We start from the raw sequence: 16,352 nt of genomic DNA on the forward strand, positions 1-16,352 counted from the left end.
TATTTTTTCAAATGGACACAATAAATTACATGGATAAAATGCTTTTTTGTTCTTTATGAAGTACTGTATTTTGTAAATAAAAAAAAAACATACATTTAGTGATTTCTGTTTTGGACAATATTCACATAAAGTGGTGATACTCCAATTCTCATCTGTTATGTTACAATCACAAAATTGAAAGCAATTCAATTTGATTTTATGACATAGATCAACATAAATCCATGCCAGACATCCATTTCAACATTCTTAACAATATATTTGAAAACTGTGCTATTTATCAATGTCCAGGCCCCTTTTATCTCAATAAAACCGGAAGCAATCAATTACTTGTAAAATTTCAGATTATATATTAAATAGACATTGCTTCAGTTTTCTTTAGTTTTAATTGGAAGCATTCAAATAATTCTCACATTTTTAAAACTCAAAATTTTCTGATGAAGATTTGCCATACCAAGTTTTAAAAGGTTAAATATTTTTTTCGGGGTGTTCCTGAACGCAATTTCCCCAAGCTGAAGCTAAAGCCTCTTCAAGCTTAGACTCGATCTAATTTTTCAACGCAGGTTTCTTTGTTCATATTTTTAATGTATTCAATTCTTTTTACTTACTAAATAAACGTTTTAATAACAGAAAACTTTTCGTTTTACTACTTTTAGCAAGAAAAACTTTAAAATTAGTTTTACAACAACGTTCAAATATTATTTTTCCTGCTTTACTTAAATGCAGCATGAGGCAGCCGAGTTTGAGACCTCTATTGCGGCTGCGCAAACTGTTTTTCCCCGGAAACTCCTTGGTTGTTTTGATGTCGGCTGGTTTTGTAGTCATTTATCATAAGGAGAAGCAAAACTTTTCCTTAGTCTGTTTAATTGTGTTTTACTGGAAAGAATACGCAGAATAACCTTTAAAATGGGCAGAAGTCGAAGTTGATTAAGGAAACTGAGTGGCGAATTAAGGTAAACATTACTTAAGCCATTAGCTGTCCTGTTCACTGGCTAGCAAAGAGCTCGTTACTCTGTCATTAAAGTTGGGTTCAACATGGATTGTACGGCGCTGGAAGTCGACGCTTTCAAATTCGCGAAAACTGCTGTAACCTATGACCAGAATGCCAAATATAATGAGGCTGTGTTTTATTATAAGGTAGGTAAACAGCTGTTACTTGTCATGGTTAGCATTTAGCTGCACTCTTCCTGTAGTTAAGTCCACTTTCACTTATTCACTGGATACTTAATTACATTTATGAAACTGTACAGATTTCTTTTTTATGTTTTGGTAACAACATATAAATAGTCCTCACAGTACTCATTAGTTGTGTTTTATTTATATTTTTTTATTTTATTATATTTTATTTTATTTTTTTATTGGGATTCGTGTGTTAAAGGAGGCAGCCCAGGCTCTTATATATGCAGGCATGGCAGGGTCCAAACTGGAGGGGCTCCAGGACAAAGTGAGTGAATACTTGGACCGTGTTCAGGCTCTCCACAATGCAGGTAAATTCACCTGACAAGTGTCAAACATGATGCTTTTCTGTTATTTCCCCTTATTCACCAAACCACTAATTGGTATGGTGTCCATATAAAGATCTTTGTATTCATATTCATATTTCCACACGTTGCAACTACAAATCTCTGATAGTCCAACACAAAGTAATATGCAAAGTTTGTCAATTGGAAGAAGAAAAAAATAATTAAAATTCTTTACAAATAATTTGAAAAGCTGCTCAAACTCAGATTGGATGCAGAGAAACATAAATGTTCTGGCCACAGATTCTCAATTGGATTTAGTCTTTTGACTTGTCAAATCAAACATACCTTAATACTTTAATCCAAACTCTTCTTCTGTGGGCCCTACAATATGCAGGAGGTTTATCTTCCATCTGGAAAATCTGCCCCAGTCTTGAATATTTGCTGCCTATAGCAAGCTTTCTTCCAATGAATTCTCATTGTCTTCCTCATTCCTGTTGAAGAAAAAGAATCCATTATGTGTTGATTGAAATGTGCAGTGTTAGTTTTCCACCCCAGTTAAAGATTTACATGTTGGCCACCATGTCTGTTTTTATCAGAGCACCTTTATTAATGCTTTCAGTGTCTGCTACAGTGCTGTTTACAAGATGCAAATACGATTTTGTTATTGCTTATTTTCAATCGTGACTTTTCTGTCTAATTTTTCCATTTAAACTAAAACTACACCTTCATAAAACACTTCAAATGATAAAACAGCACACTAAGTCCAAGATGTTCCCTTTAATTCCTACCAGTGTAGCTTAACAAACCTTACTTATGTTCAACTTTGACCCCAGTACAGTCCCAGAAGAGCGACCCGCTGAAGTCGCGCCATCAAGTGGATCTGGAGCGTGCCCACTTCCTGGTTACCCAGGCCTTTGAGGAAGATGAGAAGGGGAATGATGATGAAGCTGTAGAGCTGTACACTCAGGCAGTGGAGCTGTGCATCAAAACAGTATTTCTTCTTCTTTATAAATATTTGTCCTCCTCCCAGTCAGAGGTGGGAAACTTATCTTACCTTGTATATTCCTTTGTTCTGTTTTTTCTTCCGTTAGTCAAACGAGTCATCCGACCAAAGTCTTCAGATGAAGTTGAAGCAACTGGCTCGTCAAGCTTTGGACAGGTCAGTTCTAGTGCTGACATTTCCTAAACTAAAATGCTTGCACAAAGCAGTTCTAAGCTTTGGTTTTGGACCATCCAGTGCTGTTGCTTTAAATTAGACAGAAGTGTTTCAAAAATTTAACAAAAAGTAAAAAATAAATATTGCCTTTTTTGTGCTAAGACCATTGTCAATCACGTCTAAACTTTTTGCATATAAATTGTAGCAGAAAATAAATGTAGCTAAAAATAAGGATTAAATAAGTTAAATTAGTTATTAACAAGAAACAAAAAGCAGCAAGAGTTGCTTTGACCAACACATGCCTTTTTTCGCAGAGCGGAAGGTCTTAAAGAGTCGCAGTCCAAATCGAACTCGGCACAGTCTCAGGACAGAACAAAGCCCGGCAACAGCTCTTGTTCTGGTGGACCGGTGCGTCAGTTTTTCCCCCTTGGTCCAGACTTCTCCCTCCATGACCGACAGCAGCCTCAACCAATCAGAGCGGTCCAGTCAAGTGAACCCCAGGGTCAGCGGTACACATCAGAGGAGATCGAGGTCCTCAGGTAAGACTTAATGGAACGCAGTAGAAAAGTATAAAGAGTGTTTTGACATTTTTATTGAGTCCTGTTTGAACTTTAAAACTGATTAGTGATGATCTGAATCCTCTGTTTGGGTATGAGAGATTCTGCAATCAGTTTTCTGGTTTCTTTTGCAGGAGTACATCTACAATCAACGGCATCGCCTATGTGCCCTTTATGAGTGTGGACTTAAAGGAACGATTTGCCTTCCCTGTGCCCTTCTCGTGAGTCCTAATGATTTCTTTCACCTGTTTAAATTTTATATCAGCTTTAATAGATGTTTTGTCATTAGGTCACTGGTCTAAAAATATGTATCTGTAAACTAAATTTGCTTATCCATGTGATGAGCATAAAAGGCCAATCCTCTGACTTGCCTGGTTTCTCCACAAAGTACAAAAATGATTTCTAAACAACAAGATACCCGGATGCCAAATATGGAGAATCAAAAGCTTTGGTCTAGTTTAACTAGAGAGAAATTTGGATTTAAATTGGATTGTTGAACAAAGGTTTTTGCATCTTACTGCTTCAATTCAACTAAATGTTTTCCACAGAGACAAAACTGGGAAACTCGCCCTGTCACCCAAACAGAAAGCCATTTTCTCCCGCTGGGTTCGACCAGATGAGATCTGCAATAATCCCACCATGATCATGTCTGTGTCCAGCTTCAGCATCAAACAGGTCAGACTTTCCCTGATGTGTTTTTTTTTTTTCTTACAATACATTCTTAGACTAGAAGTCTAGTCAATTCAATTTGTAGTAATTCATTATTCTAACATTATTAAGTGTATATTTATATGCAAATTTCAAATTCATCCACTAGATGGTGCAATATCATCAGGTTTACAACTTCATAGCAGAGCAGAAACATGTTAATATGCTGAACTGAAATAATGCAGTTACACTGAGAATTGATGCAAAACTGACAAAGTGTCTTATAAAAAATTTGATTTTATAGCAACATTCATTTAAAAGTCTTTTTTTTGTTGTCTTTAATTCCCTGTTTATCTAGACAGTAGTCTCTGACTGTTCATTTGTGGCTTCACTGGCCATCAGTGCAGCTTATGAGAGGCGTTACAACAAGAAACTCATCACCAGGTACAAATGTAGCTTCTGGGATTTATATGAATGTTTCTTTTTTTCTTTTTTTTTTTATGTAGCCGCTGATATTTTATGTAGAATATGAAATCAGAAATCATCAGTTTTGTTCTCCGCTGCAGCATAATCTACCCTCAGAACAGGCGAGGGGAGCCAGAGTATAATCCTTGTGGAAAGTACATGGTCAAACTTCACATCAACGGAGTGCCCAGAAAGGTTTGACTTCAACCATACACTATCCACTAGCACTATCCAGGAAGAAAAGCAAATTTTCATCTACTATATACAGAAATTGTTTGAGGAGCCATAAAAATAGCTTAAATCCCAGCTTAAGAAGAGGCTTTAGTCAGTGTTAAAACAGAAACTGAAATTGTTTTCCTTTTCTGCAAATGACCTCAACTGATGCAGCTTTTGCTAATATCAAGATAAAATGTCTTGAATTCCTCCATAGTTTTGTTTGACCACTGATTGTGATCTTTGATTCAGGTGATTATTGATGACTACCTGCCAGTGGATCGTAACGGAGAGCTGCTCTGCTCCTACTCTAGTAACCGGAATGAGTTATGGGTTTCCCTGATAGAGAAGGCCTACATGAAGGTGATGGGTGGCTACGATTTCCCCGGCTCCAACTCGGTGAGGACTAGGGCATCAAGCTGTTTTTCAGTTTGGTACTGTACCTGCTGTTGTTAAACTTCTCAAATTCATTTACTCGAAGGGATAAAAAACACAAATGGTTCATAGGAACTGCTTACACTTCTCAGTGGAGTGTTGTTAAAGTGGAAATAGTGAATTTATGTGTATTTGGATCTTTTCTTACATGTGTCTACAGCCCGTGCTCATATGTCCAGATTTGACATGTTTAGATGTTTTTAAAGATTATAATTCAAATGTTTTGTTTTTCAAGAATATTGATCTGCATGCACTCACTGGCTGGATCCCTGAGCGCATTGCTATGCACTCTGACAATCAGTCATTCAACAAGGAAGACACCTTCCGCATGCTCTTCCAAAGGTGACAACACACCAACTCATACTGTTACTTCTGCAACACATCTTTTCTAATCTAACCTCTCTGTAATTTTTCTTGACTCTCTATGCATCCAGATTTCATAGGGGTGATGTTCTCATCACCACAGCAACAGGAGTGATGACTGAGGAGGAAGGGGAGAGATGGGGCTTAGTGCCAACACATGCCTATGCAGTTCTTGATATCAGGGAATACAAGGTTAGTATTAATTACTTTCCCACGCAGAACATTGAGTTTCAGGACATTTATGAACATTTTATGTAACATCGCAGTTGCTACAAATTAATTTAGTACCGAAGAGGATTAACTTTGCTTTGTTGTGTCTTTTGCGCTTGCAGGGAATGCGTTTCCTGCAGCTGAAAAATCCGTGGAGTCATCTGCGGTGGAAGGGGCGCTACAGTGAGCGAGATGAGAAAAACTGGACTCCAGAGCTCCTTAAATACCTCAACTTTGACCCCAAGACAGCACAGAAGTTTGATAATGGTATGCTTATGCTACTGCACACAGGAAAGCACCTTCTCACCAGACTTTAGGCTAAAATAATTGTTGTAATTCCCCTTCTTAAAACATCAAGGAAGCATCTTTTATCACCTTCAGAGTGAATTTATTTATAGAGAAATTTAAAAGAACCAAATGTAGGGCAAAGAGCTTTAGAGAAGTTGAAAACTACAGACAAACCACTAGAGATCCACGACCCCCCCCCCAAAAAAAATCAAAAAATCAAATATGTTAATAGCTAAACAAAAATAGTAACATATTAAACACATAAATAACTCAAAATAGAGGATTGTGTGCTTTAGAGATGTGTTATAAGATGCATTTCTTTAGAAATGATAAAACACTTGATTTATTAGCACAGAAACATTACATTTACCCTTTGCACCTTTTGGGATGAAGTAGAGCAAAGAATGTAAGCTAAGCTCTCACATCAGCAGCAATGTCTAACCTCATAAATGTACCTCTAGACGAATAGTTTGAACTCCCCATAAATTCCTCCTATGTCTTTGTTTAAGAATGTTCTGTTTTGTTTTTAGGGGTTTTCTGGATTTCATGGGAGGATCTCTGTCAGTATTATGATGTCATTTATCTAAGCTGGAATCCTGCACTGTTTAAGGACTCCTCCTGTATTCACAGGTATTTCTTTGTTTACAGAACAAATCATGCTTATGTGTTTGTACGAATGTTTTACAAGAGCATGTTAAACTAGGACTTTTATCTGCCTTCTCTATATATTTATTACAAACTAAAAACTCAATAATCTTGCATTTGATGTTGTTGAAAGAAAATCTTCAGAAATAACAATATATTTATTGCTTTTTAGCATTTTTTTACAGATTCAGGTTGCTTTTCTATATTTTCATTAAAATGGGTTGTGCCTTGTTTATTATATTTTTACATCAAAATAAAGGTTCAAACAGACAATAAGTTTGTTTCATTGGGTTGTAGGATCTTTTGTTCATAGACTAATGTATGTTTCAATTTACAATCTGTGACTTTGACCAAAGACATCTCTTATTTATTTACTGCCTGCAGTAGCTGGGATGGAAAGCAGGGACCTGTGAAGGACGTCTACAGCCTCGCAAATAATCCTCAGTACAAGCTGGAGGTCCAGTGTCCAGCAGGGGGAGCCGCTGTGTGGGTGCTGCTCACCAGACACATCACAGACAAGGTCAGTACCTGACTAACCAGCATAATGTCATATTTAGTTTTTATTTAACCTAATTTGCTGATCAATTGAGTTTATTTGTTTCTATAGGACGATTTTGCTCAAAACAGGGAGTTTATCACACTGGTTGTTTACAAGACAGAAGGCAAGAAGGTTTACTACCCAGGTGAGATTTTCGTTCCTACATTGACCTTACCTTTGACCTAAAGTCAAACTACAAAGTCAGGGATCTTTAAAAACTGTCCAATGGAGGAAACCTATTTTTCTTAGCAAATGCATTTAGCTGTAAAACCCAAACATATCTTTCTAAATAAATATTTCACTCCAGAAATAACACAATTGATTAGCACAAATCCAATTTCATTGACATTTAAGAAAAATGATTCAAACAGTGGTGCTGAGATTTTCCGCATTGATCACTTTCTGCAGCCGACCCTCCTCCTTATATCGATGGGATCCGCATCAACAGCCCTCACTATCTGACCAAGATACGGCTGACCTCTGCAGGAACACACACCTTCACACTCGTGGTTTCTCAGTATGAGAAGCAGAACACCATCAACTACACTCTGCGGGTGAGAACATTTTGTCCAAGCTGCTATTTAAAGGCTTGTAGTCTTTCGGTACATGCATATTTAAAAAGTAAAAATCAGCAATCCTGGATGGTTTTGGAATGCATTTTTTATTTGGGAAGTTATTTGGATGAATATGATTGAATTTAAAGTTGGTTATCTTTATTAAACAATAAAGATACTTTTGTATGAATTTAACTCAATGCAGGAGAATTAAAACCAACTTTAAGGACATTCTTTTGGTGCACTTAAGTTATATCATGAACTCTTACAGCAGTAGTTCTCACACCAGACTTGCAACCATAAATAATAACCCATGTTCAGTGATACACCCGTTAATAAGTAAGTAAAGTTTATATAAAGCACTTTTCGCAGACATAAAATCACAAAGTGCTGTGCAATAAAAGTCTTACAGTATTAAGGAAAGCAACCTACAAAAATCTAAATGGATTCATTCTGCTTTGAGGAGAAAATTTTTTTTTATTTTGTAAGTGTATCATAGACATCTAGTAGAGACTTTTTCACACTTCCATCTTCTCACTGTGATTTAAAATCCCCCTTTTCTATTATTCAGCCGAACTCGTGCCTGTGAAAAAAGCCTGAGGCTGGATGAGACAGTCGAGGTCTTTCAAGTGCTCTGCTGGGTGTGCACGTGTGACCCAGATAGATCTGTTCAGTACTTTATAATTAATAGACTTTCCTCCCTCACTGCAAACTGCTCTTGGGAGGAGATGATGAGCTGGATATAAGATCTGTTCACCCTTAATGATTGCACATTTTTCTTTGTTTAACACTGTTGCATTTGCTGTAATCACTTTAAACTTTACCTTAAAATCATCCAAGGAAAAGAAATTTCAATCTCCCTTCAGCTTTTGTCATTTTCTGAGAGGAAAACTGATTCAGCTCCTTCTTGCTAAGAGTTTTTAGTAGAGATCAAAGCAGGGAGCTAACATTATTTAGAGAACATGTTCAGGAATAAACTATAAAAAAACTTAGAATCGCAGGAACGTTAAGAAAGCAGAAATAAAAAAAAAACAGGCCTCAGATAATTTTTGCCAAAAAGAAGAGTTTGTTGTTTTTAATGCGATAATTGATTTTCTGTGTTTATGCAGGTCTACACTGGATGCAAATTCACCTTTGCCAAAATCCCAAATCCCTTCACTCACACTAAAAGGGTATGTTATTTATGCAGTTTGTGATTTGTTGTAAAGTCTATTTGCAAACTGAACATTTTACCAATTCCAAGTCAACATTCTGATCAACACAGATTATATTTGTAACTCTGTTCTCAGATCAATGGCCAGTGGAAAGGAGTCAGCGCCGGCGGTTGTGGGAACTACAAGGACTCATACAAAAACAACCCCATCTACCAAATAAACCTGGAGCGGCCCGCCCCCCTGCTGGTGGAGCTGCGAGGTTCCAGGTCAGATTCACACAACTTCCCTTTGACCTTTAATGTTGCTGTGTTGTGGCCAGGATGGCATTAACATCAATTATTCATGGAAAAAACAAAGTGCACCATGACTTCAGTTTGATATTCAGATATATATGAGCTGTTATATTGCAGATTTTTTATTGCAATTTAAACTGAAGCTGTAAAGAAACCAAACATGTGACTCAACATTATAATTGTTTTATGAAGAAAGAAATTGTTCTGTAGCTTTTACACATAGTTTTAGCAGAAAAACTTGTATTTCTAACTTTTTTAAGCAGTCATTCACTTCAAAGTGGAGATATTTAGAATGACTATTTTTTACGGTTTTGCTTCCTTGCTTGTCAGACCCAATTTTGATCAACCTTCAGATTTCTGACTTCACATTTGACTCTAGAGAACAATTAGGTGTAAAACAGAGTGGATTTTTTATATATATTTTTAAGAGTTTGTCAGTGTTTCTCTGATCTTTGGCTTCTTTTATCGGAATGGACTCCTGACTCATTCCCACAGTGGTAATGGTCAAAAATCAACTACTTTAAATTTGCAACACCTGTCTGGTAGTTCCCCCTGAAATCATAAGGAAGTAGTGGAGGTTTTCTTACAGCATATATCTTTCTTTAATAAATAATGGCAGTATAAATAATATAGGAGATGTTTTGGGTGTTTTGAATTCTCCTGGTTTGGTTTAAGTGCTTTCTTTTTCCTACAATCATTTACTCGACAAGATTTGACCGTGCTGCTACAGACAGAAAGTTTTGTTCTTTTTCTAACCTCTTATTCTGGGTTTCAAAGTTGTTGTTTTTTTTTTATTATCTTAAGAATTATGATGCAGATCAACAATGCAACAATAAGGTATTGTGACCATCAGACATGGATTTGCAGTGGGACAGTTAGTAGTTTATGGTTTACAAGAGACACAAACTAATGTTTTTATCAGCTAAAATAAAAATCAACCTTATCGGCTGTTCAGTTGGAGCTGATAAATTCTCTTCTAACATAAAAACTATGTTTTGTCTTTGTTCCAAACTTAATTGGAGTTTACTTATTTTTTACTTATTTGTTTGGTTTTTTTTACTCCATATGTGTTCTCAGTATGTGTTGAAGTTAGTGATCTTTTCCTCTCCTTGCGTTTTGCACGCTGCCTGCAGGCAGTACAGTGTCGGGTTTGAGATGGTAACAGTGTCAACGGTGGGTGATCCAGGAACGGCTCCTTTCCAGAAGAAGAACAGTGGAGATTACAGGTTTGTTCTCTAATGTTGTCTAACAACATTTATACTTATATTTAATTAAACTACACACCAGTGGGTTCTACTTAAAGCTTCACTCAAGATATGTCAGAAAATTTTATATTTTCAAAAATGGAATTGCTTTTACCATGAAAAAAATATTTTCAATATCAGCTGGTTGATCAATCTTTGTACAAAAAATAGATTTGATAAAGTACTAATTTATAAAATCTACCTGAAAACCTGAGATACACTGAATTCTTAAAGACTGAATAGATTTTTTTTTTACTTAGGTTATTGTTATATGATCAGATGAAATTCAAATTATTAAAATGAATATATATTTATTTTAAGTCCTAAGCTATTTAAAAAGAACTTTGTGTTGTCATCTCAGAACCATATCTTTCACGAGAGGACAGAAAGCAAATGTAATAATTAATTGCAACATGTTTTTGTGAAAAGTAACAATTTTATTAAAAAGAGCGAAGTCTCAGAAACACGTGTATCAAAATGAATACATTTGGACTGATATGGTTATTTAAATAGCTGGCTTCTGGAGCCAGGATTAGCCACTATTTTGCTTTCACTTCCCAACTGCAGGAAGCGCTCATTACAAAAGTATTGTTCCAATACTTTTGTGCTGTATGTGTTTCTATGTGTAACAAGTAAAAAAGTTCAAATGTTACAAAGACTTTAAAATTATACCTGACCTTTGATTTCTGTAAAAATGTTTTTGTCTCATAATCCAGAATTATTGCTTTTAGTAGCAGTGCTTTTATGAAACTGAACTAGATGGACGTATATATATTATTTAAGAGTTCTGGAGATGAATCAGCAAGGTTTACGATCAAATGGAAAAGATAACATCTGCTTAATCTTTTCCACAAGACATTAACTACAAACAGGCACGATGAGCTTAAATAATGGCTTTAATATTTTATGTCTAGGACAGCCGCTTCAGTTCAGGTGTAACACCTAAAATCGGACTTTTGTGTAATAAGATTTTCTCTTCTTGTGCTTTTAAAGATGCGGTTTCTGCTACATGGAGTTGGACCATGTCCCAGCAGGCATCTACAACGTCACCCCCACCACCTTCTTGCCTAAACAGGAAGGACCTTTCTTCTTGGACTTTGCCAGCACTTCTCCCCTCAAAGTCTCCCAGCTCCAGTGATGACAGAGCGCAGGACAAAAAAAACAAACAGAAAAGGGCAAGAAGGTAACGTGGAGAAGAAGGCATTATGGGATCTTCATAGGACTGCAGTTTAAAAATGAATGAAATAATGAGCGCTTCCTGCAGCTGCTTTACTTCCCCTGCCTTCACACAGTGCAGCCTCTCCAAGTTTAAATGGACAGATGGTTGGTTCTCTGTTAAATGAACCAAGAACAATGCCTAATTCTATGAAAAACAAAGTTTGATAAACTATTATAAAAAATAATCTAATCATGGGACACAAGACATTGGCATGAAAACATAAATGCAAGGTAGTTGCTGCCCTGGTCAGTTTATGTTCACTCATCATTGGCATGGATGTCAAAATACTTTTGGTCTTTTCAAGAGACATTTGAACTTTTTTTTTTTTTTCCCCGCCCCCGAGTGGAATAATTACCAACATACTTTACAGTGTATTTTATTTATTTATTTGTTTTTTATGTGAATCAAGTCCACAATTTATTTTTAACTTTTTCCCTAATCGACAGAAATGAAAATATTTACATACACTCCACTAATATTTGAAATAGTTTCAGAAAAACCAACAAGATCTTGAAATAATTCTGGGTGAATATTGATCCTCTTCTTATCATCTGCTGAATTACACCGCTCTCATTCAGAAACAACCAATCAGAGCCGGGAGGTGTGTCTTAATGCGGTTAATCATCCTCATGTACATGCTCCTTCTAGCTCACCACAAGGTGCTATTAGCATGGTCACTGGTGATGGATGATACAAATTTTCTGTAACGTTAAGTTGCTTCTCCACCAGTTGCACATTAAGCAGCACTTACATAAGGTTGATTGACTACATCAGGACCCTCCTCCTGGCTCTGATTGTTTTTTTCTGATCGGGAACGGTTTATTTTTGAAGATGACAGTAGAAGCACTGGCATGAGCTTTCACAAATGATCTCACATGTTACAAACAAATATGTTAGAGAAAACATTGTTCACAAAATTAATACTGCAGCTTTAAGATAGATGTATTATTTATTTCAATAGCATAATGAAACACTGGAAAATTAAATGCAGGTCTTTAACAATTATTGATAAAGAAGATTTTTTTTTTTACCTCTATTTCCTGCTTTCTTGTTGCCATTTGGAGGCTTAAAAACATCAATATTTTTCATGGGTTTTTTTCTGTCTTTCATGTTTTTAATTTTAAGAGTGCCTAAGAAAAATGGGTCTCATGCCATATTTTAGACCCAAGGAAAACAGGAAGTAGTCGATTAAAATTAAGAATGAAAGTGTTTCAGTCACATTTATGGGGGGATTTTTCAATGTGAGATCAATCTACAACTATAAAAATGAAGGATTTCACACATGTTTGTGTCCTTTAAGTAGATGTGTAAAATGATTGCCAAGTTACTGAATGTGTCCCAACATCACAGTTTGGTTCTCAAGTTCCTAAAGCTCATGAAGTTGCTTTACTTTTAAAAATATCAAAACAAAATATCAAAAAATGTTTTCTTGAGTTAGCTATCAAATCAGTCAACTATTACTTAATATAAAAGAGAAAAACCTGCTGAAACGGTAACATCTTGTAAAGTGTTGCCACCAATTATTTGCTAACAATGTCAAATGGCAGGAAATGTTCTTCTTCTGAACCTTGTCGTGGTTTTTAAACTCAGGAGCAGCACAGGGAATCCAGCATGGCAGCATCTGAATGATGTCTGCTCTTTGTGTCTCAGTGTGGTGCTGAGTCTTCACTGCAGCACCTGCTTCTGGCAGGTGTCACTGTACTGTATGTGTTCTACCTAAGTCTTTATTGCCAAGTATCATTGTTCTGTTTATCTTTGCTGTGCAGCACTTTTTTTCATGTTTATTATCAAACTACAGTTGTGGAGGAAATTAAAATGTGATTTTTTTTTCTCAACCAACCCTGTCAGTTAAATATCTGCTACTCACCAGGAGAATAAAACTTGGATCTGTTCTTTATACTAGATTTCACTCAATTAGGGCTTCATAAATGAGTGAATATTTTTAGACTCACTGGAGTTTAGTGGAGCTGAGATTATTTTTGACTTTTGAAATGTAGAAATTTAGGACAAGTTCTTCCCCACTTTGGTGAATTGAATTTGCTAAAATTTTATGAAGTCAGTAGCTCCATACTGTTACTGCTAAACTTCAGAAACACACTGCTCAAAAAAAGAAAGGGAACACAGTGTTCCCTTTCTAAGTGGATGAAATGGGTTTCATTTTATTTTCAATTTAAAAACTGAATATCATGACACTAGGGATTATTGTTTACTCAAAAAAACTGTTTGAACATTTTCAAAGAATGACTAGTCATATTACATGACTCGTTTTAGATCTGCACAGATGAGTCTCACCTTCTGTGCTTTCAGTTATGACCTTTCCATTCAAACTCATTAGATTTCCCAGAATGCTGCCAAATGTCGACTATAATATTTACCATACAGCATAAAACTGACTTTTATTGACAAAAATGTTCTGCTGCTTTACACTCTAGTTATTTTAAAGATTTAAATCCATGTTTTTGACTCACTGTGTGCCCCCATGTGCAGTAGTATGACTGGCTGTAAATGAAATATTGGCTGAGCCAAAATTTAACAAAAGGGTAAAATGATCTTTTTACATGTTTCTTTGAATTGTCCATTATACAGAATTTCTGTGTAATGGTTGATACATAATTTATTGTCATAAAAGCCATTTTTCATTCTATTTTATTTCTTTGATTTGTTTACCAGTGAAGAGGTCTACAAATGCAGCAGGACAATCTTGTACCAGCCTGTTGTTGTATGAATGTTGATGTAATGTTTGCTGAACTTGCACTAAATGTTGAATAGACTGATGTGATGAACTCAAAGTTTAAATACAGGGAAATGATTATATCAGTTTCTGCCTCCAAGTTACTCAATGCAGGATGAATTTACCTACTTTGATTATAAAATTTTCATTCATCCATCCATTTTCTTTACCCTCGTTTCCCTGGTGGGTTTTGGAGGGGTGCTGGTGCCTATCTCCAGAAAGACATTTCGGGTGGGAGGCGGGGTACACCCTGGACAGGTCGTCCATCTGTCGCAGGGCAACACAGACAGACAAGACACACACCCACACCTAAGGAGCATTTCGAGACCACTTAACCTAATGGTCATGTTTTTGGACTGTGCAAATACAGGGAGAACATGCAAACTCCATGCATAAAAAACCCAGACTGGGAAACGAATCCAGGACTTTTGCTGCAAGGCAGCAGAGATACTTACTGCACCACAGTGCAACCCCATAAAAAGTTATTAAGCATATTTCTGTCAAAGGGTTTTCTTTAGCAGAGTTTAAAATTAGGTTAATGAAATGTTTGTTTTAGATCAGTAAACTTTGTGGAATACTCCTTATCTGTGGCTCCTTTAAGATTCCAACACATTTCAGAGTTTGAGGTCATTTTAGTCATCCTGTTATTGATTTTCTGCTATGTATGGACCTGTCTCCATTTGCAGTTTATTTTATTTCAAATTTGCTGACGTAAATACTGTTAGGTAAGTCAGTGATTTTTTTTAATTTCTTTCCTGGTATGGAAACCTATTGGTTGACAATATTTCAGCTACTGTTCATTTTGTTATTTGATAGAAATGTCATAAAAATTTCTCCAAACAGTTTCACTGAATTTCCTTGCAGAACCACATTTCTGAAAAATTAGCTAAAATCTGATATTTTTTGTGACAGTTTGTCCCTAAGTATGTCAATGACATGTAGGAAGCAGTGTGGAAGGTCAAAGTTCAATGGCCAATTCAGCTGATCTACATTTTATTGCTGAAAGGCATTTGCTCACTGAGTAAGCAGAGGATTGCCTCATTCTTAATCCACAGGGCTCAATATTCTGTTGGCACACCCTTTGCTGCTGCAACATCCTCTGGGAGGCTTTTGATGAGATTTAGATGTGTGTTTATGTCTGGAAGTCATTGAGCCTAATGTTGGTAGAAGCAGTCTGGACATTGTTTTCATCCTTTAAACTCAAAATGTATAGCAATGCATTTCTTTTTAAGTTAAATCAAGTTACAGCTGCTGGGCTGATGAAAGCCCAGTGCAAAGACAGGAGTAATTCAATTTTGGCAGCCTTTAAAAATCAACAAGAGAAACAAGTAGAAAAGCAAAAAGCCTGAAGGTCAACAGGAAGCAAGGGGTCATTTATGTAAGGGCTGATTGTACTTGGAGACATTTCTAGGAAGTAGAAACAAGATTTTGATCTGTTGACGTGAGGATAAAATTGAATAAAAGTGTTATGTTAATTGGGCCAGATAGAATAAAACTAGACATTTGACAGAGTTATGTTTCACATGTCAATTAAATTTCTTTCAAAGGTTTGTAAAACTGAGTCTCTGTAAATATCCTTTCACAATTTCTTGCAGTGCTTGTGTTGATTACAAAATGAGTTTTACATCCAGTTTATAAAACAAAGTGACCCTGAAAAAAAAAATTGAATGAAGATCTCTGAGATCTCTCAAACAAAAACTACCCTGCACTTTTACAAGGCTGCGTCTACGTCAGGCACATCCTGTTTGTGAGTTTTCAAAAATCATTCTCAAGACGTTCACCCATTTAAAGCACAGAGTTAGAGGACAAGAAACTCTTTGTGTTGGACAGCTGAACTTCAAAGTGTTCCAACTAGATTAGGTTGGAGCTTCTCTAAAGCAGCACCATGATTTGGCCAAGTGAAATCTGATTGTCTTTTAATGTTTAAATTAAACATAATGACTTTATTTAAAGTAAAAGGCTTCTTGGAAAGTTCTTCCTCCAGAAAGGTTCTGAGGAAAGAATCTCAAGAAAGATCCTGAAGACAAAGCCGATTTAAGAGCAAGCTCAAATTTGCACTTCACACATCACAGAGCGACACTGCTGGACTCTTGTCCTTCCACTCAACTTTTTAATCATTTGCCTGGATGCAGGTGATTTGAAAGACACTCCTTCTGAAAAGTGTCACATTTCTCCGGGA

At 36.1% G+C, this 16,352-nt stretch overlaps 1 protein-coding gene across 1 annotated transcript; it reads left to right on the forward strand.

Annotated features, from left to right (window-relative positions):
* The first annotated feature begins 783 nt into the window (after positions 1-783).
* Positions 784-14,259, forward strand: capn7 (calpain 7). Its single transcript, XM_055047270.1, has 21 exons — positions 784-1,134; positions 1,376-1,484; positions 2,294-2,451; positions 2,552-2,619; positions 2,931-3,155; positions 3,308-3,394; positions 3,722-3,848; positions 4,180-4,265; positions 4,388-4,481; positions 4,752-4,898; positions 5,170-5,276; positions 5,369-5,489; positions 5,630-5,774; positions 6,326-6,425; positions 6,825-6,960; positions 7,048-7,123; positions 7,387-7,532; positions 8,642-8,704; positions 8,822-8,952; positions 10,113-10,205; positions 11,217-14,259. The coding sequence occupies exons 1-21, from the start codon at positions 1,033-1,035 to the stop codon at positions 11,359-11,361; spliced, it is 2,466 nt and encodes an 821-aa protein (XP_054903245.1). The 5' UTR covers positions 784-1,032; the 3' UTR covers positions 11,362-14,259.
* Positions 14,260-16,352: the final 2,093 nt, after the last annotated feature.

Source organism: Poeciliopsis prolifica, unplaced genomic scaffold (genome assembly GCF_027474105.1).
Source record: "Poeciliopsis prolifica strain line A6 unplaced genomic scaffold, Auburn_PproV2 SCAFFOLD025, whole genome shotgun sequence".
Classification (NCBI taxonomy): Eukaryota; Metazoa; Chordata; class Actinopteri; order Cyprinodontiformes; family Poeciliidae; genus Poeciliopsis; species Poeciliopsis prolifica.